The following is a 23,312-nucleotide window of genomic DNA, read 5'->3' as shown; positions in this document are numbered from 1 at the left end:
GTGAACAGATACAACTCGCACATTCACGAGACACCTCTAATCTACGACACAACCTCCTCGTCTTTCGGTTTCTACGTTCGTCCCTGTTTTTCTAATAACGAAGAGGCAACTTTTACAATTCATGAACACAAAACTGCCTTCAATTTTAAACAGTTGAGTGGAAAACTTTCATCATAGGCATTATTAATTACTAACATGCATTTACTGTCATTGGAGAGGAAAAAAGCAGCTTTTGTGTTTTCCACCTCGGTTGACTTTTCTATTACTTTAGTTCAAGTGCCGTCTGTGTTGAATTTGCAGAGGCTTAACGACGCACTTATTTAAACCAAGAGTTTTAATATGCACACACGTGCCACAGCATACTTTTAAATATGTATACATGCGGAATAACTGCAGTCCAGATGGTTGATATAAGCTCTCTTAGCTAATAAATAACTTAAATTTAAATGTATTTATTTATTTATTTCGACATGTGTAATCCTGAGTCACAAACCTAATTTCTGTAGCCCGATTTTGTTTCATACCCAACAGTAAACTATAACCCAGTTGTACAGAAGCAGATATTGATGGGAAAAACATAAAATGCCTTTGTAATATATGGTAGGTACGGCAAGTTAATGTAGGTTAAGGAATCATAGAGAGAAATATCTCAGTAGTATATCAGTTGTCTTGTGAAAATGTGCATGGAAAAAAAAAATCCAACATAATGTGGATTTTTTTGTGTGCATCATACATCAATAAAATCCCAAGTGAAAACAATTGTTTTGAAAAATGTTTTTAGAATTTTTCTACAGCTGATTTGAATACCAGAAAACAACTGGCGTTGGTTTGTGTGCTTCCTGAACCTTTCTGTTAGTGAGCAACACAAATATGCTTCTACTATAAGCTGTTTTCTGGTTGTTTGACTGGCAGATTTTCCACCCGATTGTCACATCAATACGGTGCATTTCACACCTTGTTTTTCTTCTATCTGGAAGAGTTGCTGTTATGTAATAGTGTGCCAATTTAAAGGCTAAAGGAGAGAAAAATAAAAGGTGGAGGAAAACAAAGTACAGCAGAGGACATAAAAGAAATAAAAGGAAAAAAACTACAGAGGCATAAGAAGGAGACAGTAGATTTTAGAGATTTGAAAGACTTGAACTTGAGGTTGAGGTGTCATACAAAGGCCCCAGGATACTTAATATTTTACTGTGTGATTCCTGCATTATAGATTTTTTCTGATCGCCCTCTCGTGACCTTTTTGATGCTCATACACAATGCCGATAGGAAAGTTTCCGTCTGCAGAACTTTAGTGTTTATGCAAAATGGATGCTTAGACTTTCAACAAACCAACAAAACACTGGCATTTTAAACCTGAGAAATAACAGGAAATCTTCTAATATTCAGTAAGAGAACATGCTTGACTTAGAAGTGGTAATTTCTATGCTGAGAATTTCAAGGTTGAACTTTGGCTTAGCTGAATATTATGGTACAGAAACCATAATTTATAGTTTGTATTGACCTTTACTTTATAAGTTCATACATCCCCTTTTTCCATCTTGGCTTTTCACGTTTTGTTTAGGTAGACTTACTAAATTGGATGCCAGAACGACAAGTTCTTTCAGTTACTTAACTTCGCTGTCCACCCACAGGTTACTATTTGGTAACACAAAACCATGGCGATTTAACAAAGGTGTGTACACTTTGAGATGCAGTGTGAAGCCTAATACACGACACAATTTTATATTTACATAAATCACTGCTGTGGTGGACTTTGCTTTTGGTGCATCATTGAGTCAAAGACTTGAGGAAAAGTTTAGGAAAAGAACATAGATATTAGTAAATCTGTCAGTCTGGTTCTGAATAGATCAATTAATCTTTTTAGGGCTGATTCAAGACAAAATGTCTGAAAATCCAGTGGACAGTTTAGGTGGCGGCAGAAGTCCTCCATCTAAATAACACGACATGTCTTTCAAGTAGAAAACTAAATGAGAGAACCTAATGGTTTACACAATCAATGGAGTCAGATTCCCATTCCGAAGCAGAACATTTTCTGCTTTGGAATGTTCTGATGCTCATACACATACGGATTAGACTGGCCTCATTGAAGCAAGGATCCAAACACAGGTAGAACATCGCTAACTTGGATTTCAAGGTCGATATTTTCAGATATTGACTTCTACCATGAACTCTCTTTTAGTTTTTATAGCATGGTAAAAAAATAAATAAAATAAAAATAAGGAAAACGTTAAGAAAACTGTTTTCTTAGAGTTTAATGCAGGAGGTTCTAAAAATGAAAAATATCAGCGGTTAGATGCATGCTTAAAATAAAACAAAAAGCGTAGAACGACCCAAAGTTTATGGTTCTAGTTTACATTTTCCCTGAACATTAAAATGAACAACTCAAAGCATCCCTACAACTCCATAGCAGCGCGCAAAGATCAGCACATCGCATGAGCCCCGGCGTCTTGCTCCTTCATTCAGACAATAATTAGACTCTGAAGCATCCATTACATCTAAACTGTAGAGGACCTAATTGATGTAGCGCTCAGCATCACAATATAACCGTGAAAAGAAGAGAGCTTCTCAGACGATTTCAAATGAATAATTGATTGATTTTGTAAGATATCTCTCTCTAATTGTTTAGTTTGTGAATATTTTATGGGTGTCATTAATTCAGCTTTGTGATTGTAGTAAAAGGAACCACGGGGATGAGAATCACTCCAGTCTCCTGACTGAAAGATGTCAGGACTGCGATTTTCTGTCCTCCTTTTAAGAACTTTTTGTTTTTTATTATTATTTATCTAAAATAAATGGTTTTATTAATTATAAATTGACTCCAGGATTTAGAATATGCATATTATCTTGTCATAATATTCCAGATTAAATTATGCTTCATAGTTAGAAAATCTGTGCAAACTTGTTGTACAGCCGTGAACAGATCCTCATGCACCTGCATGTAAACACTCAGGTCTAAGGCAGACTTGTGCTGTGTGCTGTGCCACCCAGTGGATCTTCAGAGTATTGCGCCTTCGGTTTTTTTTTTTTTTTGTTTGTTTTTTTTATCAATTTTTAACCTAACACCAGGGGTGTCCAAAGGGCCGGTATCCTGCACGTCTCAGTTCTTTTCCTGGTTCAACACTCTTGAATCAAACGATGGCTCATTTGCAAGTACCTCTGTCGAACTTTGACCTGCTGAGGAGGAAGTTGGACCATTTGAATCAACTGTGTTGGAGCTAAAACTCACTGGACACCCCTGCTGTTGCATCATGTGTGTGCTTTCGCTTTAGAAACAACACAGCTGACATCTTTTGAAGAAGTTCTTTATTATATAACTCAGCTGGGGCATCCATGCCTACAATAAACCCCAATGAGTGGCATTAGTACACTGCTCACGTTGGTGTATGTTTTATTGTTTTTCATATAGAGTCATCAGTTTAATACTTACATTTTCTAACTACTATTACATTTTAATGTTTCTGAAGATGCACGGATCAGGCTTTTTTCCTCTGCTGACACCGATAAACTGGGGTTCTTTGAAGATTGAGCTGCCACTGATCATTATGGCTTAGGACAAAAGTACGCCAAAAAGGTTCTGTGTGTCTTTTTGTTTTGTTTTTTTGTTGTTGTTGTTTTCTATTTCGGTGGTAGGACTTTGTATTTTAGCAGAAAATGAAGGAATTATATTATCCTTCATGAAAGCAGATGACCAAACTGCTATCTAGTTTTAACTAACTCAAAAAACACATGCTATTGGTTGATGTGTAGCTATACCTGGAGTGGAGCGAGTTCTTAGTTTTAATTAATTTTCATGCATGCATGGGGAAAAAAAACAAAAAAACAAAAAAAAACCTTTTCAGTATTTGACCTGCCAATCACAGATTAGCCCCAATAAATACAAAAGTAGGTCATTAATTGGTGCAACTTCAACTATTCTCCGTTTTATGATTGTGCACTTGTGTGGAATGAGTCTTTTCTCAGTCTGTCTCATCACCCGTCCGTCTCTCTGCTTCACCTTTCTTATTTCAGTCCTGTTTTGTGTCAGTCAGGGTGCATACCTGTCTGTCCAACAACCCATTGTTTTTTTATGATTCTTTTGTCTCGACTTTTCTTCCTGTCAGGACTGCTTCTCATCAGCGCGTCGACACTTTTGTCTGCCCGAGTTCCAAACTCCTCTTGTCTTTTATTTTTTGTTTTTTTTGTTCCTTTATTGTCTTAGAAGCCTCTCTGGTGTTCTGTATTGGTTCGGGAGGCCCGGCTGGCGCGGTTTACTGTAAAGTGCTCAGCTGATTGGAGGGGACAGTTTTCCAATGGCGCCGCGCTGCCTCTAATATTCTGTTTGTCGTCGGGCGCGGGGCTGATTTATCACGCCTCCTCTGTTGCTGACATTCGGATTCACTTTGATTGGCGGTCGGACAGAATGACACCCGGCGCGACAAAGCCCCACCAGCATTTCTACGTCTTTTCCACATTTGCTTAGTTTCGCAATGGTTACAGTTGCATCAAAATGATTTAAAATATCACCCGAAAGTAATTTTTTTATCTTAATGTAAACTTGGGCTGTATTTTTTGATTGCTAAGCTCAAATGGGATAGTGTTGGAATCTGTCTCCATGTTTGGATTGAATTTACTTCTTTTGCAAGGTTCCTTGAATCTTCATGTGTTGTGGCGCTACAAAAATGAACTGAATCAAATTAAATGAATTGAATTCAAAAAGTAAAAGTCATATCTTAAATACGCTCACTACACAAATTGACACATTGAACATGTTTATTTTTGTTGAATTTGAGGATGATTATGGTTTTCAACTAATGAAAACATCACAATATTGTATCAGACCAAAGAAAAAACACATTTTTTGTCAAAGATGCGATTGCAAATGCAGCATAGCAGGAGCGTTCTCAGCCTGTTGCTGTGCTGATGTTCAGGAAGTTCAGGTTTCTCCATACTGCTATTCAACTTGTCTTTATTTTGGTCTCTCCTCTCCTTCCTGGCAGTAGAAAACATTTTAACCAATTTGCTTGACTTGACTTCACTCTTTGATAACTAGGGTGAAACATAATGTATTTGATTGACTTGAAGTTTGTATGATTGGATCAAATTGACATTTTTCTTTGTAAAGGGCCTCGAGATGACGTGTTGTTAATTGGGCTGCAAGATTAGGACATCTTGCGATGGTGGTAATATTGGTAAATATTGTGATATATGAACGATGATAAATGTGCGTTTTTCTTTTTCCTCTGTTTTTTAGCTGTTCTTCCGTCACCCTTTGACCTTTAACAACACTTCAGATATGTCGTCCAACAATTGGTGCATTTCAAGCAGTCCTTTGCGATATGAATATTGGACACAGTGGCATAAATAAATTTAACTGGATTGAATTCTCCTTCGATCCCTTACAGGATTTTAAACCACTTAGTGGTGTCTATGAAAATGTGCAAAGAATTCACCTCCTTCATGTAAACTTCTGCAAGCTTCTGGTAAAATCCTTCCTGGATATTTATCCAATCTTTTGTTTTTTTCCTGACATTATCTCTGGGTCTGGTGTGTTTCACCACAATTCTAACCCGTATCCTGCTTACTTTATTTTGAAACTCCCCAAAACTCTTGAAGCAAACTTTACTTCACATCTCACTCAAGCCTGCTGTTATCCTTTTTACTTGTGGAGCTTTTTCTGTCGCACGTTTTTCTATCGCTTAACCTTTGAATGGTAAACGGCCACATATGAGGCAGCCAGCTTCTTCGATGACCTTTTGTGGTTTAACAGCTTCGTGTGGAGGGAGTTGGTGGCGGTCTAGATCAACTCTCACGTCCAGCAGTCTTTCCCATGAATCTGCGAGCTACACTTTTATTTATTTATTTTTTACTTGACTTACTTTGATAAATAATATTGTCAGTATTATTTAAGTTTGTTGAAAATGAGATTTTGTTAATAAATATCTCGGTTTAACCTCATGTTTAGAGATGGACGTCGAGCTGTTCCACCGTTTTCTAAGTGCTTTAGGTGCCTTATTGAGCAACAAAGGGAAACTGTCCTTTGACCTTGGAGCCTGACAATATTAGAGCCTCACTCTCCACCTATAGTCACTTACTGTGCCCAACCCAAGGCTTGATCTGGTCCTCCTTTACTTTAAATAACAAACCCTCCTCGCACACACACAAACTCGCACACATATCCCTCCTTAATAACTCTATAACTCACCTAAGCCTTAGATTTAATTGCTTATCTGTTTGTAAACACATTAACCCCTCTGCTGGATCTGTTTTGCTGCCATCCCGGGGGCCCGACAAGCTCCTCCGACTGCCGTGCCTTACATCCAATGAATAGTCCTTCTCTGAGCGGTAATAGGGAATCAGCATCGTAGCAGCAAGCATTGGCGGCGTGTAAGAGATAAATCAGATTGGGGGTCTTGCTTTGCCAGTTTATTGAATCTAAATTGCGTGCGCGCTTGGCCCCCGCCGGCCCTACACGGCCCATCCATCTCCCGACTGATAATGGAGCGGGCCCAATTCCACCTGGTGGGAGCATTATTACATTTCCCCTCTAACGAGACCCGGCTAATCCTGCCAAGGGAGGAGGACGGAAAAAGAGAATAGGAAAGAAGAAGAGAGAAAGAGGAGGAAAACGTTGGTGGAAGAGGCGAAGAAGGAAGCAAGAGAGGAGGGGGAGAGGAAAAAAAAAAAAAACGTCCATCCTGGCAGCCTGCCTCTGCCTCCCACTCTCCCTCTTTTCTTCTCATTCTCACTTTCCTTCTCCTATGTTGCTGCGCATAAAACATCTTCAAGCGCCACCAGAGCTACATGGCCCCTGGGCCCCTGAGCTGCAATTACACTCATAATCACAATGTGATTTCACTGACGCTCTCCGCCTCCTCCCCGCTGACGCCGTCCCCACGTCGTTTTCTGCTCTCCACCCCTGCAGCCAAGACTGAACGAAGTCTAAATGAAGTGAAAGGCTTCTCCTCTCTCGCTAACACCCGGCCGTTTATTACCCGCTTTAATAAAAGTCCATCACAGAATTACCCTACAATGAACTGAAGCCACTCAGTTGCCGAGAAAATATACTTCCAATAAGCGGGCCTCTGCTCGCAGACTCAGACGGGTTGCAGTTGTTGATTATTTTCATATGCTTTTTCTTTTTGTTATTTTTTTTTTTTGGTGCTGTTACAGCTGTAGCGTTAACAGGCTTTTCATGATGGTGCAGCAAAGTATGTTGCCTTCATGTTTTTAAAGCAGAGCTCCTTATTGATGTAATTAAATCACATCCCGGGCTCGGCGCTCAGCCTTACTTTCATTGTTTTGAGGGGGCAGGAGCCCCCGTGAGGCAGTGCACTGATGAGAGATGGATAAACAGTTTGATTTGCTGCTATTGCCCCCAGGCACGGTGTACCGGAGAGATGAGCAAGAAGAAGGGAAGAGAAAAGCATTAAAAAAAAAAAAAAAAAAAAAAAAAAACGGGGAGGGGTGGGATAGGGCAAAAAAAAAAAAAAAAAAAAAAAAACAGAAGCAGGGAAGCAAGAACAGGATAAGAGAACCTGTTGGAGGAGGGATGAAGGGATAGAAGGTGGAGGATAAACATGCGGAGAAAAAAAGGCGACAAATCGTTCCTGTTGTTTGTGTACAAATTTGTGTGCATGCAGGCAATGTTTTTGTTTCCTCCTTCTTCTCTGTTATTTTTTGCTTGTTTGGCTGTTTCCCTCGCTGTCTTCGCTCTTCCTTCATCCTGCATGGCCCGTATCTATCTGTCTGTCTCCTCAAACCCAACCCCCCGTCCCCCCCCCACACACACACACACACCCCACTCCGCTCTGTCTCTTACCTGCCTCCTGGTAGCCCCGAGCAAGGTGTGAACCAAACAACGAGAAGTTCATTCGCACACACACATAGACGTGTCTGTGCATACAAACAAGAAGCGGTTGCAAAGATATGCAGGATTTTTTACAAACTGCGATGGAGGTGGGGGGGACGTTTTGAATGTTCAACCCAGAACTGTTATTCCCTGCAGAACCTTTTATATTTCCCCAGCAGTTAGCTGTGTCCAAAATGGCATCCAAAACCAAACTTTTCACCACAACTCACGCTCAGAGGGTCTCCTCCTCCTCTTGCGAGGTTGTTGCTGGTTCAGTGACTCAGTATAAGCTACACAAACTATACAAGCTTATACTGAGTCACTCTAGATCTTAGTAATGATCTTTAAATCAATTTAACCAAACAAGTTTGCTCACCAGTGGCTGCTTTCGATATGGGCAGTTGCCCTGGGCGGCTTTAGAGAGGGGGTGCACAAGCATCAGATTAAAATGTCCCTGTTTGCTTCTAAAAATAGATTATTAGAGTACTTTGCATATCTTGTGTGGGACTGGTACCCATTTTATTCCACTTCAGAATTTGGATGTTTTCCTGCATTTTGATTGGTTAGGGGGTGATTAAAATAGGGGGCTCGTCCAGCATGCCGCGTATGCAAAAACTGTTCATGCCGTTTACCTTTGGACCATTTTTCAAACTTAAAAATGAATATTGATATGCAATCTCGTCAAGATGTGATTGATTTGATTTGTATTTTGGAACATAAACACTGTAAACCATGTTAACTTTACCAGTTTTGATTTCTCAAACGTGGTTTTGACGAGAAAACAACTCCTTATCACTTCTTATTAAATGTATTCAAACATTATTTTATTAAGGCATTTGAATGTAACCACTTTAAAGTACTGAAATTCGGCAAGAGTTAAGGAATGTTTAAATTTTGTGTTTGCAAACAAAATGCCAACTATTCCTGTGGGATCATGTCAAATGACCAGAAAACATAAATAGTGGAAAAGGAGACGACTGAAATGAAAATGTTTCTAACCTCAGTGATCATTTCTACAGAGCTGTATTTGTCTGTTTTTCAGTAGTTGACTTCTGTCCTCAAATCTGATATAGAATAGAAGTAGAAGTAGTTTTTGTTTACCTGCTAAGGGAAAATTCAGGTGTAACAGCAGCATCACACAAAAAAAATCTTAGTGTTGAAAATAATATATAATAAACAAGATTAACAATAACAACGCTAATAGTAATAATTAAAAATATACCGCACAAGACAATGACAGAAAATACTGTGCAGTTATTAAAAATAAAATCATTTGACCCTGGTTCAAGCAACGACTGCATTGTGGGCAGAAAGACAGCAGCAAAAAATCTTCACTGCTACCTGGAAAGGCTCCTGCACCTTAACATGAGCGCCCAATAATTCTCAGCGCTTCGCTCCCAAACACATTCGCCCCTCTCTGCTCAGAGGAGGCGGAGGAGCGTTCAATCATCCGTGTAGAGTCATTGTTGGCAAAGATGCGGAACCTCCAGACTTAACCAGCCGTGTCAGCCCTGTGACGGCTTCTTTGTCTCCACCAATTACCGAACAAAAGCGGGCCGTTCAGCCCGTCGGCCTCCTGCGTCTGGACGTTTTCGTGTACGGCCATTTGTACTTGTAGCACAAACTCTTTTAACGATCAGAACATACGTGTGCGCAGGCATGATGAGTGGTGCAATAAACCCCATTTGGACACCCACAGCTGTGCCCGATAACAAACAAGGCTGCAAGCGCTCGCAAACACTTACACCCACACTCCTATTGTATTAACCAAAACAGTGCTGCGGTCTCATTCTCTTCCTCTCCCTTCGCTCTCGTCATCTCGTTCGCCTCGGTTCCTCTCCCCTGTTTTTCCCTCTTCTTTTCAAAGTTTAAACTCATTAAGTGTAATGATATTGGAGACTCAATTTTACATAGCTCACTCATCAACCAAGTGAGATAGCAATAAAGGCGAATGGCTCCACCGAGGCCCTAACACTGCAAAATAAATGATGCGCCGCAACGGAAATGTAATTAATTTAGAGGCAGTATTGATAGTCCTGCCATACACGGCATTATATTTTTTAATGCGGCTTAACATCTTGATTATTCGGGGGGGAAAAGTGTGTGTGGTGGTGGTGGTGGTGGGGGGGGGGGTAGCAGGGACGACGCGGTTCGTGATGAGACCACGCTTAAGATGCCCTGACGAGTGTTTGTTCCCGCTGCCTCACTTTCTTTTAAGCTTTTCATTATACCAAAACGATAAACACCTCTTAGGAGGAAACGCTGACTTTGCGCAGGTATAAATGAAAAGCCGGGAAGGGTACCATCTCGCAGCGAGATTATGTTTATGCAATGATAAATCCTCATGCCTTACAAGGGGGATTTTTTTTTTCTTCAGGAAAACATAAGTTTTGCAAATATAAAAGCTAAATATTGTTTCCTTTCTTGAGTTATCTGTAAAGAATTGATTTAAGAAAGAGGCAAATTTACTGTGAATTTTAGCACAGCTGTGCACTCATTATAGTGTATCAGTAAGCTCCATCGTATTGGGGTCACAAGATCGAGACAAAACAAGATTTTAGCAATATTTTATGGAAAACTGATAGTATCAACGATCGTAAGTTTGACTGGACCTACGAAGGAGGAGCATTAGAGGAGTCACGGTGGACACCAGCAAGGAGACATTTAAAATGTTTTACACCTATACAAATTATTAGCACTAGTGATCCAAACCCTGCTTTTATGCACCTGGTTGTGTTATTACACACAGGGCTCAATGATAAGGCTGAAAAACATATTGTTTTGTCAAGAGATAAGTTAATGAGCTTAGACTTGACTGGCTCGCTTAAGAATAGTCTCTCATTCAGCACTGCATGCACATCAGGCAGTTCAGCTTGTTTCTACAGTAAAAAAACAAAAAAAACAAGCCTGTGCCAGCTGCTACGTCCTGACATCTGAACCCTGAACAGATATGAGATCAGGGTGGCTGATATAGTTTGAAAGAAATGCAGATTCCTCACTTTTTCTTTTCTTTTTTTTTTTTCTTTTTACTGAAAGAGACATTTTAAATGGGTTTTTAGTTTGTTTTTGGTGTTTCTGTGAACACGTGCATGATTGTGCAAATATGAGGCATATGGTTTGTTAGTGGAAACTGGCCCACAGAAAAAAGGTTTGAATCACCGGACTGAGTGATAAGTTGTAGTTTTTATATCTATCAAATTTTGAAGTGACTCCATCTACATATGTTATATTTTGAAGTAGAGAAGATGTGTTCATTTAAAAAACTGAAATACTTTCGTATTTTCGATCAGGTTGCCAGTATTTTCATAGTACTTACAAATCATTTGTATTTTAGCTGTCACTCTTCCTCAATTTCTTTTTTCTACCGAGTACACAAAATATTGCAACACTAAAAGTAGAGAAAGCTTCGTCAATGATTATGTTCCCTGCCAACCTCATTCATTGGCGCAAGATGTCAAACTTAAAGGCTCACCTTCACTGCCGAGGCTCATAATATTAGCTTAGACTACTTCAGAAAACAAAGAAAATAGCATCGTGATGAGAAATCAAGGAAAATCTCATTTGTATCTGAATAATCAAGTCAGCTTTTAGAATATTGACTTTGCTTTTAACTTTGTTTCCTGCTATTTGTCATTTCAGCTAAGACAGATGAAGTTCTGAAGGCCAAAGTAGCCAAAAGAGAAGAGGAGGCTCGAAAGAAGCTTGAAGAAGGTAAGTGTTCGTGCTGATGTGTAGAACTTGGAAACGTTGACTTATAAACTAACTTCAGCATCTAACATTGACACAAGAAATTTAAAGTTGGTAAATTTTGCAAAAGTAAAAATCTGTTGTTTACTTCATGACACTTGGTTACCAGTAAACACACTTGTCTCTTAGCAACAGATTAGCAACAATTATTGTTATTGTTCAAAAAACATAAGATTTCCTCTCCTCTTTTGAAATACTACTTACCTTATACTACTTAACAAGATTCGTGCAGTTGGTGAATTTTTTAGAAAAGTGAAAATGATTTATTTTTTGTCAGTGGTAAATATATTATAAAACACATTTACCACAAAAGTAAAAATCTGATTTATACTTTGTGGCACATTCGTTACCAGGAAAAAAAACTCTCATCTCTTAACAACACATTAATTATTGTTTATAAAACATAAGCTCTTTTGAAATACTGCTTATCTGCTTAGTCACAAGAAATTTAAAGTTGGTAAATTTTGCAAAAGTAAAAATCAGATGTTTTCTTCGTGGCACTTGGTTACCAGAAAATGCGCTTGTCTCTTAGCAACAGATTAACAACAAATATTATTGTTCAAAAAACATAAGATTTCCTCTGCTCTTTTGAAATACTACTTATTTTACAGACAAAATTCTATCTCTGTTTTCAGACACAAAACAGTGTCAGTAAGAATTTGTTTTGATTTGAATTTGGCTGTTTTTGCTAATTACATCGCCATGGTTACATGGTTGAAATGCCTGGCTTGGCAAGGCATTTCAATGCTCTCCTATGCATTGCTATGGCAGACCCCAATTACCTTAACACGCATGTTTTTGACTGAAGGAAAAAAACCCTGAAGAAATCATAGAAACTGTAGCTGCATATTAGCAGTGCTAACCACTCCTACACAGTGTCTGCTCACCGCTCTCTATAAAGATTAGTGGAAATAGATCTCCAATCAACCTAGCACAATCTTTTATTCCCTTTTTGTTTTTGTTTTTTTAACTGATCCTTGGTTGTTTCATTCTACTTGTTAATCTGTCAATAGCAAATCACTGGTTTCCTTTTAGTTGCTACTTATAACTTAGCTCAAAAATAACAATATTAAACAATTAACTTATTTTAAAGTACTATTAGTTCAACAGTTGTAACTATTTCAAGACAGGGACAAAGTAGACAGCTGCAGTATTTTGCAATGTTTTGGATCTGTTGTGTTTTCTCAAGGAAATTTAGCATTAGCTCTAACATCATTGTTAGCATAATAGGCTAGTTTTAGCAGGTCAATTTAGCAGTGAACCTGGACTACATTATGTGTAGTCCCACGGAATAATAAACTTGTAAAGCAATTTCCAACAATACTTTTAATTTTGCTCTAAGCTTGAAAAGGTGTATTGGTGCAAGTCAGGTTTGTTTAAAGTGTGATGCCTTTTAAAAAGCCATAATTATAAACTGCAGATCGAATTAACATCTGCTGTATGAGAGTTAAACATAATGTTAAATTGGCAACATGGAAATCAATGAAAAGTGGATTTAAATGTCTCATTCAGTCGCCATAAAACAACCGATGTCTGATACTGCTTTTACATTTCACCTCTACTTTGCGAACCTCAAATTCAGGGATGCTGATTACAGTCTGTAGTTTTTATTAGGACAGCTGTGATCTGCATGGAAATGCAGGCAGAAAGGAAGAAACGTGCTTAGCATTGCAGGTGATAAATTCAGTCGAGCTCCTTCACGACCAGCAGCATCGGTTATACACACACAGACACACACACACACACACACACACACACACACACACACACACACACACACACACACACACACACACACACACACACACACACACACACACACACTGCCTCAAGATTATCTTGATGCACATTTAAATAAAGTCAAGAGTAATTTGCAGTGGATATACTAACAGTAATAAAAGTCCTCAGATAGAATAATGACCCAGGTCCCTTTACTGACCAGGACATGATATAAATGAGAATATCAAATGTGCCACAAGTGCCTATGTGCACGCCCGCACAGATATGTGTTGTACTGTAATTTGTCCTAGTTTGTGATTGTGTTGATGTTGCTGGATTTAACTTTGTCTCTCTTTGTGGCTTTTTGTGTGTGTGTGTGTGTGTGTGTGTGTGTGTGTGTGTGTGTGTGTGTGTGTGTGCGTGTGTGTGTGTGTGTGTGTGTGTGTGTGTGTGTGTGTGTGTGTGCGTGTGTTTCCTTGCACAATCGGTGACAGCATGACCTTTAAAGTTAGCTGACCTTTCAGCCAAATGAAAGCGCAGCTATAAGGAACTAATTAGCCCTGCACTTTCTTTTTCTTTCACTTATTTAAGGAATAACTTCTTCCCTTCTTCCCTTTTTTTGCCCTGTTTTGTTTCTGTCCAGTCTCGTTATGATTCACGTTAATGTAATTTGTTTTTCTTTGTCTCAGAGCCCCATTTCCTCTTTCTTCATGAATAGTTTTAATACTTTCTCCCTTTTTTTTGTCCAGCAAATTATCTACTAGTTTCATTTCTCCCTGTCAGTGATTTGTGCCTTTTTCAAGCTGCATCCAACCTTTTCACTTTTCTTCACTTCACAGGGAGACATAGAATAAGTTGTGACTGTCTTTCTTTTTCTGTGTAGCCATTTATTAAGCAAAGTTCTTACAAAAAAACAATCGGCTGTGTGCCTCATAAGATTTTTTTTTTCTTCACGCGAAGGAAGTTTAGAAAAGCAATTTAAAGTGACCCTAATGGCCCTCTTTCTTTGCAAAAGAAGCAAGTGCTTCCATCACAAGTACCTCATCAGAACCATGCAGCTTCATCCTCTTCTGCCCTTCCTCCAAGCACACTAAAACTGAAGAGTTGGACCACTGCTGATGCTAAACAGCAGATCACCAGGGGTCTCCTCGCTCCCTGCAGGGCCTCTCAGAGGTCAGCACGACTGCAAAGTTTGCACTTGAACTGCTAAGTCAACTGAAATGAGAAATCCTTTTAAAGAGAACGGGAGGGGAGAAGTGAACGCTACCACCTACACTCCTTGTTCATAAATAGATCCGCATCCTAGACCGTCGGTGCATTTGAGTTAGTTTAGCCCTAATCGAAACCACTGAGATCTGATTCATGTGGATGCTATAATATGCAAGCTATTATTGTAGCAAACCGCGTACTGCTGAGCCCTGAGAGAAGAGAGGGGGGTGGTGGGGTGGAGGGGGTTTATCAGCCAGGTTTACTGGGAGGGAGGAAGAAGAGGATCAATAACTGGCCTCGTGGTCATCAGTTAACAAAGTATTTGCTGCTTTAAAGGAATGTTTGGCTCTCTGGTTAAGGGCAGCCAGATGATGCTAGTGGTTGAAATAGGAAGCGTAGGAAATGAAAGGGGGTCAGAATGAGCGAGGTGGAGGCTTCCTTTGTTAGTTTCATGCCTCGTTTAGGCTATTAAAGCTTAGAAATGCAGCTTGTTTGCCCAGGGGTCTTCAAGCTAACTTGGTGACCCAGCTATAATAAGATGGAAATCACTGCCAAAGTTACACAGCTGGTTTGTTTGGACTCTACTTTAACGGGGAACTTTATAAAAGCTCAGTTGTCACAATAAAAACCATTATTGTGTGATTAGTTTTCTAAAAATAACAATTTATCCTGTTTTATCTGAGGAGTACCTGCTGCTCTGCCCTGTTTTTTTTTTTGTTTTTTTTTCTAAGTTTACTTATTTAGTTGTTAATTAGCCCTTATTTTATTTGCAACTTGCTTATTTATTTATTATCCTAATATGCCAACATAAATCCATTAATTAGTTGAAACCTCTGTAAAAGTATAGAATTTGATTTAGTTGTTTTCCAAGTATGGATAGGTATACAACACTATTGAAAGCAAGAAAATGTTTACGCCCCGTTCATTTATCTGAAACAGAAATCTATTTTTCTGGGAGAAAAAAAAATATTTTAATATTGATGTGTGTTTAGATAATGACTTCTATTTTTAATTTGCCACACCACAACTTGAGTTTTCACACAACTCATTGAATATTTTAGTCTTTGAGTTACTAATAGTTAAACACCTATTCTAAAATAAAAAAGAGAAGTTTCCACAAACTTTTTTGTCATTTAAATACTTATAATTCTGGATTTTAAACTGCACCCAAACTTTTCGAACTGGTTAGGGCTTGGATGCTAATAGAAAAGATCAAAGTTCCCTTATTTTGAAATGTTGTGAAACAAAGACATTACTTATCATAAACTGTGATTTGAAGGATCTTTGGTTAATGTTGGATTTCCTGATCCAACATTAAATAGCATCGTAGTTTGTACAATACGCATGTTTCTCCAAATGCCCAAACAAAATGAAATGGCATTTTACTATGTTGCTAAATCTGAAGTCTTCTCGTTATGTAATCAAAAACATGGTGACAAATCTAGATAAGTGAATTTGGAGAAGTGTGGGACTTTTGAAATGGAAATGTTTGTGGAAACCTTTCTTGATTGTTGCAGTTTTATTATTTATAGGATCTGTTGTTATTTTGATCTTGATTCTTATACTCAAGCAATAACATTGCTTAAGACATACATACACAAACGGTGTTTCTTGAAGTGCTATTGCACTTAATCGAGAACCAGGGATCTACTTGGATCATTCTTTTTGAAAGTAAGTTATTCAACATGGCTGGACAATAATGAATGTTGTATGTATTTTGAAAGAGCCTCCAGTTTTGTTGCCATGATTTTATTTTCTAACTTCTGAGCCTCTCCATCCAAGCTTACATATTTTAGCTTTGTTCAAAGCTTATTGAACAAGGAATGGCAACACAAACCTCAGCAATAACGTATCGTGTTAATTTAACACAACCGTTTTCATCTTCTGTAATGCTTTATGTTAACAATTATTTTGAAATTAGTTTTATTGAGATCTGCTCGATATTGAGAGACAAAATGATTTTGATCTTTTGGATCAAGTTTCACTGTGTCTTATGCTTACATCTGATGTGAAATTTAGACACAGATTTGCTAAGGCCTATAGTTAGTGGTGTAAACATTGTGAAGGTACGGGAAAAAATAGAGAAGAAGAAGGAAAATGTAGGTAAATGTTGACTTATTTCATCATTGCAGAATAAACTTATAATGACACAATGTGCTTTCCGGGTGTCATACTGCCCTAATTGAACAACTTCTCTTTTTAGATTTCAGGGTAAAGTGTAACACAGCTTCATTTGAATCTGCTCCTTAAAAAGCCTCCAAACGCGCGCACACACACACACACACACCCACACGCATGCACACACACACACACACTCAGTGTCGATTTGTGAAACCTCAGCCCAGTGTGTCATTTGTGAGGCTCTGAGAGAAACGTCTTTTCATCCGTGCTGCCCTTCTGTAAAATACAGAATCATGTAGATATGGATTGGACACTAGCCTATAGCCTACAGATGGTATCTTAGCCTCAAACCTGCTCTGTCCCCATTACCTCAAACTGCCACCAGATTGGGAGATCATATATTTTAATGAGACGTATAATAGCTCTTTAACCCATATCATTAGGGGAATATAGTATACCTACCGTTTGCTCTTTTGGCTGTTAAACGAAAGGACTGTTTCCCTAATTACGTGGTGCGTAGGACAGGTCATGGGTTGGATGTGTACCTGTGTGTGCCTGTGCGTGTGTGTGTCTATGTTCAGGAATTGTATGACCATTAAATATTCAACCTCAACACCCCCCCACTCACTATCCTACCCCCCTCCTTCTCGACCCGGCATCCATTAACGCCTCATCACCGTTTAACTAGCTCTGTTGTCAATCACCTCAGGGCCTCGCCTGAAACTGGAAAATGTCTGGTTCTGGTTTCCTACCTTAAAAAGACAGAATCGGAGTCCACACCCCCTGCTGAACTGACGGATACCTCAGTGAAGGACAATTAAATATTACTGGAACATAACGTCATTAGGGAAAGCGTGTCTGCGCCGTCGTTTGTTCGAATGCTCTGCTGAGCAGTTTGGCAACCAGCTGAAAATTTCCTCTTTGCGAACATGCAATGATAATGTGGGCGTGTGTGCATGAAGTAAATGATGCAATCCCTTTTTTTCTAATTGAAAATAATAACTAATCCACGGCTAACAAGCTCTTGTATAATCCACAGCCGTGTTCCTTCAGTTCTGGCCTATCTTGGCTGTAATAAAAGAACAGGAAATGAGAGGCAAGTGAGAGCGGTGGCTTGGACATTGACGCTTAATGTAATCTGCCTTGAAATCAAATTATTTGACCTGGAAAGCCTAACAATACAAAACTCCTGCCAGGCTGCTGTTAAATATTTAGCACGTGCCTGTCATGAATACAAATGGAGCGCAAATTAGAATCTACAGGCGCGTGACCCCCATATCAGACCCGAGGAGCACAGGGGGGGGCTGGCTCTGCTTTAAATGTTTTAATTACCGGGGCCACGGTGTGGCGTGCCACGCTACCTCGCCGAGCCGCGTGGCTTGAAGGACAAGCAGTGAAATTCAAGTGCTGGTAAACATGAGCAATCCGGTGTCCGTGATCTCTTCACATTAACTAAAACACGGGGATTCAAGAAGGAGATTGTTTGAATTTCGCCATGCTGCTGTTGTGCACTTGCTGGACAGTTTGTTACGTACAAAGACGTAAAAAATTACAGCAGAGGAAGTAGAGAAGGCTAAAGATCACTTCTGAAATCAACCATTTCCTCCATTCATCACAAGTACAGCTGACATTTGATAAGGACTTAAGACTTGAACTAGTCGCAGACTGTGTTTTCTCAACATTACTGTTACTAGTGCGACTAGTATTATTTCTCAGCATCTAATTTCTCTAATCAGCAATGCACACATAATGTCGTCTGTATAACATTATAACTGTCAGGGATTATTTACCATCAGCAGCCAGAATAAGGAATGCAGTCTGCATTCTCATCATTATGATTTTATGAGCATAGAGGATCCTGCTTAAGGCTCTTATTGTAAAGATCTGGAAGGAAGTTGTCTCATGAGCTGACAAACATAAATGGTCCTCAAAACGTAGAGAACTGCTATAGCTCTTTTTGTTATCCTGGGAAGTATGATCACACGTTTTATTACAACACTGATGGTCTAAACTAGTAGGAAATTAAATAAGACAGAGCATCCCAAAGATTGCAAACAATCATTCAAAGTTAACTTACTTCCACTGGTGGAAGTGAATGTTTTCTTCCACTAGCCACTCATTGGAAAATATTCTTGGCACCCTTTGGGGCCCTATATTAATAATAATAATATAGGGGATATCCATTGACATCAAACCCTTTAAAAAAATCAAGTGCATCCATTTGCTCGTTTGGGGTTGTTATATCCTTTGTTCCACAGCATGACATGATGACTCAAACCAATAAGGAGCAACTAAATAATTCAAAACGACTCGTGGATGGTCTCAATGTACATTAATTTGTTTCATTTCTGACCTAGTGGAGTTATGCAACGCCTCAACTACAAATATTGGCCAGAGCACAGGAAACACTGTTGTAGAAGAACATCAATCCCACTCAAACTGACTCAAACATTCTCAAAATAAATTCAAAAAAATGACCAAACGTCCCTGTTAATTACACATTCCTGGCATCACACTGACGATGCCCCTTGGTAAATGCTGGGTCCCAATCTTACTCCAAGCCGGCTGCACCTAGCATAGCTATCAATAGGTAAATTTGTTGAGTTTAGTGTCACACACAAGCAGCCTATAGGCCATCTCTCATCATGCTCATAGCTTTTTGACCACACTGTAACTTACTTCTGGCGACTACTACCAGCAGGATAATGCGCCACGTCACTAAGATCAGGTCATCTCAAACTGGTTTCTTGAGGGCTCTGGTCACCAGATCTCAATCCAGTGAAAAACATTTGGAGTGTGGAGGAACAGGAGATTCACATCACGGATGTGCAGCAAGCAAGTCTCAGAAAATGTGTTGCTGTCATATCAATATGGACCCAAATCTCCGAGGAATGTTTCCGACACCTTCATGAATTGTCTCTGCTGTCAGGAAGTAAAACAATACAGAAGGCAAAGGGGGGTCCAACCCGACACTAGCAAGGTGTGGCTAATAAAGTGGCCAGTGTGTGTAGTTTATTTTATACTCTCTCAGAATAAAGGATATACCAGTTTTAAACTGTTGTCTTTCTATTGGCTATATGATCTACCGCTGGACTCGAGGGAGGCACTGTATTGCTGTTGTGCACTCCGAGCTGAAGAAAGATCCATCTCAGTGATTTTGATGTAAGAAAATCTGGTTTGTATCGACTGGGTATTGATTAGTGGAGTTGGCCTCATCTCCTGTCGTTACTTCAGATAAATGGCCTTATTTGTTGTGTTATTATGTTCAACACAATCATGCCAGGAACAGTCAGAGGAGTATTGAACCGACACTTCATTGGCTTCATGGCTTCTATTTGTTCCAGGAATTAAAGGATGTTCTCTGCCAGTACGGCACTGCGAATTGAGCACACTGACGGTCAATTACACCATCACTTTAAAGATCTTTTTCAAACACAATATTACTGGAGAACAGTCAGGGTTATATCTGATTTTTGTCGTGCCTAAATCAGGACTGATTTAGGGATAAATAAAGCCTGGGATTGAGTGTAGCCATCCTTCTTTTTTTTACTATTCATTCAGGTTTGTGGTCCCCCCCCACCCTTGAAATGATTAGTTATGCATGGCTTGTAAGCACTGAATCAGAGTTATGGTCCCTGGGGAAATAAATTTGGCAGAAAATCAGTGTGAGAAGATTTAATTATCACGAGGAGACCTTTTTTCCTTGCCTTGGCCCACTGAAGCCCAAATGCCTTTCCTCTCCTTTCCTTTTCCGTTCTGTGCTCATCTCCAAACGTAGCAGCCAGGGGAAAAAAAAAAAAAAACAGCGTTCATGCTGCATGCCAGCCCTCTGCTTGCCTCCCTTCTCCCCCCAATTTGTTTCATTGCATGGTAATAAGTAAAGCAATTACTGCTTTATTGATTCTTCATCACGGCAAATTTAAGGCTGATTTTCTTTTCCCGCTTACTCCTCACATCCTCCCCCTTCCATCCCTTCGGAAATGGCACAGCAAGGTGATTAGTTGACCTCCTGTCCTGAGTGCTGCTGGTCTCGTGAACGAGTCGCAGTGAATGCCGAATTCTCCTAACCCCATTTGATCTCCCATCCCCCCTGTCCTGGGCTAATGGGATGCCGATGCCACCGCCCATGGTGGCTGTCACATCCACAGGGAAGGAAGCCATGGCTTGATAATTTCTGTAGGGATGACTATGGAATGACATGTTTAACTCAATAACAGTGGGGAGCTATCTGTGCCATGGGCGACATTACTCAGAAATTGACCATGTATCCTTTTTACACTGACTTCATCCAGGTCAACCAGGCAGATGATTGACAGAAACCTTTTAGCCTCTGTCACTCGTAATCATTTCTTGGGTTACCCTTATCAATTAACCCGTTGCCGGTAAACCAATGTCCAAAGAGTCACCAGCTTAAAGCATTTTATGGTACTTTGTAGAAGATATGAGATACCTAATAAGATCTTCTATTAGACTAAGATTTTAAAAAAGCATTTTTTTTTTTACTTTGTATTTGTTTTTTACCTTATAGATTTATATTTAATACTAAATTGAACTCATTCTCTTAGTCTGACATTCTGTCCAGTAGCTGACTGCCGAGTCAACTGGAGCAGGTAGCCTTACCAAGTAACCAGCTGGTTATTCATCCAGTGTTACTCCAGGCAGATCAGAATAGCTGAACCCATAGTATTTTTAAGAATGCTTACATGAAAAAGATTAAATTTAGTTGGTTTTTAAATTAAAATATCAAATTGTTTGTTTGTGTGTGTGTGCGTGTGTGTGTGTGTGTGTGTGTGTGTGTGTGTGTGTGTAGCAGTAGGACAAATTTTTATTTTTTGGTTTTGAATAAAAACAGTAATATGTTATTGATTTTTAATCAGCAATACATCTTAATACATCAATACTGTGGCGTTTTTCTTTGTTGTTTTTTTCAAGGTTGTTTAGATTTAGATTCCAGACCATTGTCAACATATCAACATAAAAAGGCTGCACATACTCCACCCGCACGCGCTCGCACACACACACACGCACGAACACACACAGGGGTTGACACATATCTGGACTTAATCAGCAACAGTCTTTTGCCCGACAGGGTGGACAGAGTGCTGTGATTAGACACACCCACAGACTGCTGCGGGTCAGAGTGCTGACATATTGGGGAGGCCCCTGGCCATGTGTTGGCCCCTGCTGGGTTTGTCATGAGACATTAGAAGTATTTTAGGATTTTGTGTGGCTGTGTTTTAGTCCCCCTGTGGGGACCCTCAGGTATGTTTTAAGGTGAGTATTTTATGAACAAATAAAGCAGTGAAGTTGCAGTTTATAAAAAAAAAATACTGCTATAAGCAGGGTGACATTTATTATTATTATTATTATCATTATTATTATTATTATTTTCATCTAATTTCAACTAAACTTCCTAAAAGGTTTCATTGAAATTTGAAACTTTTCCTTGTGTTTACAGCAATTACGGGAATTCCCTGAAACTTACGAGTAACTTTAGCATGTTGCCATATTCAAGCGTAAATATAAATAATTTGTTTCGTAATAGGAAGACGTTAATGTTTTTAATAATTGTGATGTTCGTAAGATAAACATTAACACAGCATATCAGGTACAAGCAGGTGTTGTAGCATAAAAAGAGGCTTCTTTAGTTAATATTAGACAGATTTTTGTTGAGGTTGAAAAATTATCATTCACAAGATGGCTCTAGAAACCTGTGAAGGGGAATGAAAACTTTTTTAAGTGCCAGTTAAAGAGGACAAAGAAATGTGAAAAATCAGCTGCGACTCAGTGGTTAAGATAAATACAACCAGCTGGGTCAGACCGGACAGGACTTCAGATAACTGGCTTATCTGTGCCTGTCCTCAAACACCAGCAGGCGCAGAGAGTAGATGACTCCCTCGGTGCATATTGTTCTGAACATTGCCCAGACAATGTATATTGATAATGAAGTGTGACAGTGGAGTATCTATTTAAAACACCCACCAATTATGCCATACTATGGATTGTGCTATGTATAAGTAAAGTATCTATTCAAGGCAGGAAATAACCATGGAGCTAACACAATTTTTATTTTTGCTTGATGCATTTTTAAGGCATATAACTAAGATCTAAACGCTTTCCAGCCCCCATCTATGACCTTCTCATAAAAGTCCAGAGAGGAATCGTCCGACTGACGTTATCAGAACAAACACATAAGGTTTTTGAAACGTTGACATCTTTTTATTTTATCCAGCTTCATTTAAAACTCCTGTTAAAATGTTACATTTGGCTTGTTACAATTTAGATGTCTGCTAAGCAGCTGACTGCTGAGATATCCGGAGCAGGTAGCCTAACTATTTAAACAACTTGTAAATCTTCCAGTGATTCTCCATATGGACTGGAACCTCTAAACATATAGAACTATTTAACATGTGTACCTCAAGTCTATTAGTACGTCACGTACGTTACGCTTTCTGAATTTAAAAACTGTTTATACATCAGTACTCTAGCATTTTTGAAGGTTATCATCCCATAAAAATCTCATACTTGCCAATGCCTACTTAAAAAAAAGTATGTGATTCTCTTCTGCTTCAAAATACAAATGATGCATTTGTACACTTTTTGGGTCTTCTTTGACCACGTATTTAGAATTGGCTCCACCTGAGGTTTATGCTAACACAGAGTCATGGAGCACACTTGCACATCTGCT

The 23,312-nt window shown here is 39.2% G+C and overlaps 1 protein-coding gene across 1 annotated transcript in view; it reads left to right on the top strand.

Annotated features, from left to right (window-relative positions):
• Positions 1-23,312, top strand: part of rsrc1 (arginine/serine-rich coiled-coil 1) — a 138,725-nt gene that overhangs the window by 97,498 nt on the left and 17,915 nt on the right. The window contains exon 7 of the mRNA XM_014990682.2: positions 11,468-11,539. Within this exon, the coding sequence (XP_014846168.1) occupies positions 11,468-11,539 (72 nt within the window). The remainder of the gene's footprint in view (positions 1-11,467; positions 11,540-23,312) is intronic.

The sequence above is a fragment of the Poecilia mexicana genome, unplaced genomic scaffold (genome assembly GCF_051168715.1).
Source record: "Poecilia mexicana isolate PSO_F unplaced genomic scaffold, ASM5116871v1 scaffold_13, whole genome shotgun sequence".
Lineage (NCBI taxonomy): Eukaryota > Metazoa > Chordata > Actinopteri > Cyprinodontiformes > Poeciliidae > Poecilia > Poecilia mexicana.
This window is presented reverse-complemented; position numbering and strand designations above follow the sequence as displayed.